Below are 6,710 nucleotides of genomic sequence, written 5' to 3'. Positions count from 1 at the left end.
CCGCCACCAGCGAACGGCCAGAGAATTCCGGCTTCAGCCACTGATTTACATAATTATTTCAATTCATGTTCCATAGGCTTTCGTCAAATCTCTCAAACCTGAAAATCACTTCAGATATCTTTCTGGTGTCTCAGCCTTTTCTTTCGTTCTGTCTGTATTTACTGGACAGCCCTCTGTTCTCGTACCTTTAACCTCTGACATCTTGTAAACGTCTCCTCATTTCGCTAGTTTCCTTAACTAGCTGTTCCTCAGATCTCTGCACTTGTTTTCTTCACCATTACTCCATGGTATGACATTTCTTCTAGCAAAGCTGAAAGAGATGATCCCTCTCTAGCCTCCTAACCCAACTGCTTCTCGCAGAGCTGCCTTCTCTTTCACTATATATCTCAACTGCAATCAACTTGGCTGAATTTAAAAGCTTCTCTAACGTACAAGGCTCAGTTGCTAAGCAACACCCATATGCTTATGCCTTATATTTATTCTTCATGCTGTAGACCTCTCTAAGTGTAATAGAAACACAGTTGGAACTTAACCAACCCTATACATACAAGATAGGTTTTATCCCTCTAGGCACTGAAACATGAGAAATATTAAATTAAACTCACTTAGAACTATACCTTATTTCTAATATTTACCAACACAAATATAAATCCCTGAAAAGTACCTTTGTTTCCAAACTAATGGCACAGTTACAACTATATTGTAAAGAGGAATTTGGGGTATTTCTGAATAATTTCGTACAAAACGCTTTTTTAAAAAAAAAATTTAAGTGTACCTATTTTTTTTTACCAATTAAGGGGCAATTTAGTGTGGCCACTCCACCTAACCTGCACATCTTTTGGTTGTGGGGGTGAGACCCACGCAGACTCTAGGAGAATGTGCAAACTCCATGTGGACAGTGACCAAGGGCCAAGATCGACCTGGGTCCTCAGTGCCATAGGCAGAAGTGCTAACCACTGTGCCGCCATGCCGCCCACATAATGTTTCAATTAGAAATGTAAAACATTCAAAGATAGTGATAATGGACACTTCCCAATTTCTGATTTTAAACCATTGTTAGTTTAAATTGAGAGTGCCAGGAGTAAGTTCACTGTTATTTTTATTCCTAATAGCTTTCTTGACCTTTCTTGTGGTTCTCTTATCTAAGGAAAGATAAGCTGGCATTGGAGGCAATCTTCAGAAGGTTGACGAGGTTGATCCCGGGTATGGAGAGATTTTCTTGGAGAGGTTGAGTAGGTTGGACCTGTACTCATTGGAGTTTACAAGAATGAGAGGCAACCTTATTGAGACTGACAGTATTTTTAGGAGGCTTGACAAGGTAGATACTGGGAGGTTGCTTTCCCTTGTGGGAGTCTAGGACCAGAGAGCAGAATCTCAGAGTAAAGCGTCATCTATTTAAGACAGATGAGGAGGAACTTCTCTCAAATCTTTGAAATTGGTAGTGAATCTTTGGAATTCTTTACAACAGAGAGCTGTAGGCAGAACGGTAGCACTGTGGCTTCATAGCGCCACGGTGCCAGGTTTGATTCCCGGCTTGGGTCACTGGCTGTGCGGAGTCTGCATGTTCTCCCGTCCCTGCGTGGGTTTCCTCCGAGTGCCCCGTTTTCCTCCCACAAGTCCTGAAAGACATGCATGTTAGGTGAATTGGTCATTCTGAATTCTCCCTCTGTGTACCCGAACTGGTGCCGGAATGTGGCGACTAGGGGCTTTTCACAGTAATTTCATTGCAGCATTACTGTAAGCCTACTCGTGACAATAAAGATTATATATTATTTTTAAATTTAGATGGTGGGTCGCTAGGTAGGTTGAAGGCTGAGATAGACAGATTTTTAATCAGTAAGGGAACCTCAGGTTATGGCAGGAAAATGGAGTTGAGAATTATCATCAGATCAGTCACGGTCTCATTGAATGGTGGAGAAGACTCGATGGGCCGAATGGCCTACTTCTGCTCCTAAGTCTTACTGCCCGTATATTTATGCAAATCAAGGCGGTAAATAAATTGGTTTTCTGTTTCTGAATGGATCTTTAACTGATAAAAGGTTTGTTTAATTTTATTGATAACTTAAGATGGGTAGAATGAGCAATTAACTTGAGTTAAATACAGAACTATGAACAGAAGTATAATCTTCCAGGTTTTTAAACATTAAAATTAAATGCTTCGTACACTTACAAAGCAAAGTGAGTAATGCACGTTTGGCAAAAGGTAATCTTCCTTTCTTTTCCCCTCCCACAAAATCATAACACTTTTTTTTTCTTTAACTAGGCGATGGAATGTCTGAGGCCTTGCACCTGAAAGCAGCAGACAAGGGTGTAACAAAACGGAAAAAAATCTTTGCTAAAAGTAAAGTGAGTAATGGTCTTGGCAGGAAATAAGGTGGTTTCAGGCAGGAGACCGCCTTGCAGAAGGAAATTTGGAGCTGGATCCAAAAACATTTGGATGCCAACAAACACAAGGAAAAGACTGTCTCTGGAATAATCGATTGTTTCAGTAGCCAAGGGCCAGTGCTTGAAGACTAAGCAGTTTCACTGTTTTGATACAGATAACAATTCATACAGGCTTACATAACATATTTCTACATTAGATCTTGCATTTTTTTAATGGTTTGAAAAGCAAGGAAGAAATGCTGGCAGTCTTTTTGTATTTTTATTAAAATAACATTTTAAGTTTTTGCAGAAGTTTTTTTTGAGTTACTGTAACTGAATACGTTAACAAAACATTGACCTCTATTTAGTTTGCATATAAAGTTAACGAGCAATATTTAGTAAAGCACATGCTTAATGCACTTTCTGACCAGTATCTGCTGCAACATTATTATTCTGTACATTTTCCATATATTAAAATCATACTGTTTTGCATAGAGCATGTTTCACGTGTACATATTGATTGTACAAATTGCTGTTGTGACCAATTCCAATTTTCATTGACCAAAATTGCTTAATACTGCTTGGTTCATGAAGGTACAACCCTTGCCAACTACTCAAAACTTTTAGTTCCAGATTGATTTTTTTTCTCCAAATGATTTCTTCTAATTCTTGAACATTTCACCTATTTTTATCCAAGAGAAATTATATACACAAAATTGAGGGGTGCAATGAAAATCTATGTAAACTGCTGTACATTTCAATCCAGTTAGAAGGAGAAATCCTCAGTCAGTTTTGTGTGTGTTAGTGTTTAATAATTGATATATTCCAGTGTACAATCTTGTCACTATTTTGAAGGGAATGAAATAAATGTTATTCTTGCTCCATCTTTCATGAGAGTAAGTCATGGATGAAGTTAACTTGCCATCCTAAGCAAAATGAGATATAAAACTGTTCCTCCAAGTGGAGTACGGATGATTATTTTTTTGTTTTTCGGTCAATCCCTTTGTAAGTTTTATATGCAGTGAGAATAATCCTACACTAGATTGGTTTGGTGAAATGTAGGACAATGCAGAATCTGTTTATAAAATGATCATCTGTATCTGAGACCATGTGTACTTTTGAATTACTGGGTGATACAGTACACTATCAAAAGCCCAACACTGTTCATTTGCTGCAGTATGCACAGTGTTACTTGTATGGTGAATCTTTGTCGTAAAATGAAATTTCTTAAGAAAACTGTAACTGTCTTTTCTCAGGAAAATGTTACATTTGTGATACTAACAAATAGACAGTGGCTCCAATAAAACACTTGGGGAATAAAACGTGTTCTCTTCATGTGTGATTTTTAAAAAAATTTTTGCATTCAAATTGATGAACGATTTAAAAATGTCTTTAAAGATGTCTGATCTATTATGTCATAATGATTGTGTGTGATTTGGAAGAAGAATTCCTGCAGAAAGAGGAGGTGCTGTCAATGGCAATCGCCCACAGGTGATTCAAAAATTGTATTGCACAATTCCTCCTGTCAAAAGACACTTTCTCCAACTTAACTGGGAAGCTACCTTGAGTTGGGGCTTCTCTCAAAGCATGACCTTCAAACAATGCACATAGCGCAGCAATGGATGAGAATTATGTACTATTTTAATACTTTTAAGTGCTGGCTGATTTGTCATTGCCTTTCTTGCAGTGTTCTATATGGAAGTAGATCTTCTGGCGCATTGCTCACAATAACTCAGATTTGTTTCTAAAATATGTTGATTAAAACATTTTCATAATAAACACAATCGTACAATACAACCAAAGTGACACAATAAAAAAAAAGCAAAAGCACATATTAACTTGACCCCTCAAAAACTAAACTAAACCTAACAGTTGATGGTGACTAGCTCCTTGAAAAAGAAATTAATGGCTGCCATCTTGGGTAGAATGCTTCTGTGACCCTCTAATGGTGTACTTAATCTTCTTCAAATGTAAAAAAGACATTAGACCTCCCAACCAAGCCAATGCATTGGGCGGAGTAGGAGACCTCCATCCAAGCAGAACTCATCTCCGGGCTATTAATGAGGTGAAAGCGAGGACCAAAACAATGATTGTTTTGCAATATTGCAGTGTTCAGATACAGGGCATGGGTGTCAGTACAACAGAAGAGATACAGTCAAACATAATGAGGATGAAGGCATTTTCAACAGATATGGAAGATAACAGGATAGGAGTAGCAATAATAGATGAATGAATTCTAGGAATACTTGGGCACAGTTAACAGGGAATTGATGTGTCATTCAAAATATCAATATGTAATGAACAGCCCAAGGCAGGGTTTTTGAAGTGGAGCACGACACACTGAATTCAGAAGCTGAAGGTAATGATTAGGGCAGCAGGGTAGCATGGTGGTTAGCATAATTGCTTCGCAGCTCCAGGGTCCCAGGTTCGATTCCCGGCTGGGTCACTGTCTGTGTGGAGTCTGCACGTCCTCCCCCTGTGTGCGTGGGTTTCCTCCGGGTGCTCCGGTTTCCTCCCACAGTCCAAAGATGTGCGGGTTAGGTGGATTGGCCATGCTAAATTGCCCGTAGTGTCCTAATAAAAGTAAGGTTAAGGGGGGGGGGTTGTTGGGTTACGGGTATAGGGTGGATACGTGGGTTTGAGTAGGGTGATCATGGCTCGGCACAACATTGAGGGCCGAAGGGCCTGTTCTGTGCTGTACTGTTCTATGTTCTATAATGATCAGTCTGAGGGAATTGTGCAAGCCACAAGATGTTTTGGTCCAGTAATGAGCGTATTAGTTGCAGATTTGTTTAACTGCCGTGTTGGATAGTGGTTGCGTCTCGACAGTGTGTGGAACAGATAGGTTAAAATGTTATTTAGATTCACTCCGTAATCAAAGTAAGATCGGGGAGTATGAAAGTTCTTATTTCAAGTTTGGCGATGACTGCACGTCGAGGTCACTGAAAAGTGTGATTCCATGCCACTTTATTAGTACAAATTTAGTCAGCAGTGCAATACTATAGCTGCTGAGCAAACCTTTCATGAAAAAGCACAAATGAAACTTATCCAGAAGAGAGGGAGAAAAATATCCATATATGTTACTTTAAACAAAAATACATATTTTTGAAATGGACAATGGCTTGACTAAATGAGTTCCTAACCAGCAGGGGCCTCATCACCTTTAAAGAAGCCCTTCTGACGGCAGAAAATCAAATTGCTCAGAAATGCACCAACAACCTTGACATTTCTGAGGCAGAGCTTTGACTAATAGAGATGGTATGTCTGCAAGGACAGAAGGAACCCTGACTCTTCTGTTAAACACCTCAAGATACCACACCTGGAAAAATACATCAAGGGGGGATTTTCTGATCATTCTTGATAGTGGGATCTTCCGGTCTCGCTGACAGTGAACCCCCGTCGTGGGTTTGCAGCTGCACGGGATGGATTAAATGGGAAATCCCATTGACAGTGGCGGGACCTGAAGATCCCACCGCTGACCAATGACTGGCCGCTTCCTGCAGCCGAGAAACACGCCGTGAGAGAGCATAGAAAATCCCCCCCCCATTTGTCCAAAACCCAGGAGATGTGGTGGGAAGCATGTCACATGATTTCCTCCAAGCTGCTAGAACCTGTAATATTGCCATATAATAATAACCGCTTATTGTCACAAGTAGGCTTCCGTGAAGTTACTGTGAAAAGCCTCTAGTCGCCACATTCCAGCACCTGTTCGGGGAGGCTGCTACGGGAATTGAACCCGCGCTGCTGGTCTTGTTCTGCATTACTCAGCTGTTTAGCCCACTGTGCTAAACCAGCCCCTATATGGAACTGAACTCGGGCAGTCTACAATTTTACCAAGAAACAGGTACCACGGAAAGAGCTACGTCCAGGTAAATTACCTGGCCCTTATCTACACTACTACTGGAAACATCAAAACTCCTGCATCGGTACCTGTATGACTAATTCATCGCTATGTGCCTTCTTCCATCATGGAAGGCCTCCCTCCTGGAAAGACACCACCCTGATACAGTTTCAGCCTGGTAATCTGAAGCAATACACCATGAGTGAGGGGCTGGTTTAGCTCACTCAGCTAAGTCGCTGGCTTTTAAAGCAGACCAAGCAGGCCAGCAGCACGGTTCGATTCCCGTACCAGCCTCCCCGGACAGGCGCCGGAATGTGGCGACTAGGGGCTTTTCACAGTAACTTCATTGAAGCCTACTCGTGACAATAAGCGATTTTCATTTCATTTTTCATTTCATTTCATTTCATTTTCATTTTTCATTTTCATTTCATTTTCATTAGACTGGTTCTTGACTCTGGACTCCCGTGAAACCATAATTCTTACCTTTATTGTGGTATTGCCCTAT

The 6,710-nt window shown here is 40.5% G+C and overlaps 1 protein-coding gene across 1 annotated transcript in view; it reads left to right on the top strand.

Annotated features, from left to right (window-relative positions):
- Positions 1–3,699, top strand: part of ptdss1b (phosphatidylserine synthase 1b) — a 61,443-nt gene extending 57,744 nt beyond the window's left edge. The window contains 1 exon segment of the mRNA XM_038808977.1: positions 2,264–3,699. Within this exon segment, the coding sequence (XP_038664905.1) occupies positions 2,264–2,373 (110 nt within the window). The 3' untranslated portion in view covers positions 2,374–3,699.
- Positions 3,700–6,710: the final 3,011 nt, after the last annotated feature.

The sequence above is a fragment of the Scyliorhinus canicula genome, chromosome 10 (assembly GCF_902713615.1).
Source record: "Scyliorhinus canicula chromosome 10, sScyCan1.1, whole genome shotgun sequence".
Taxonomy (NCBI): domain Eukaryota; kingdom Metazoa; phylum Chordata; class Chondrichthyes; order Carcharhiniformes; family Scyliorhinidae; genus Scyliorhinus; species Scyliorhinus canicula.
The sequence above is the reverse complement of the archived record's forward strand: the minus strand, read 5'-3'. Positions and strand labels throughout refer to the sequence as shown.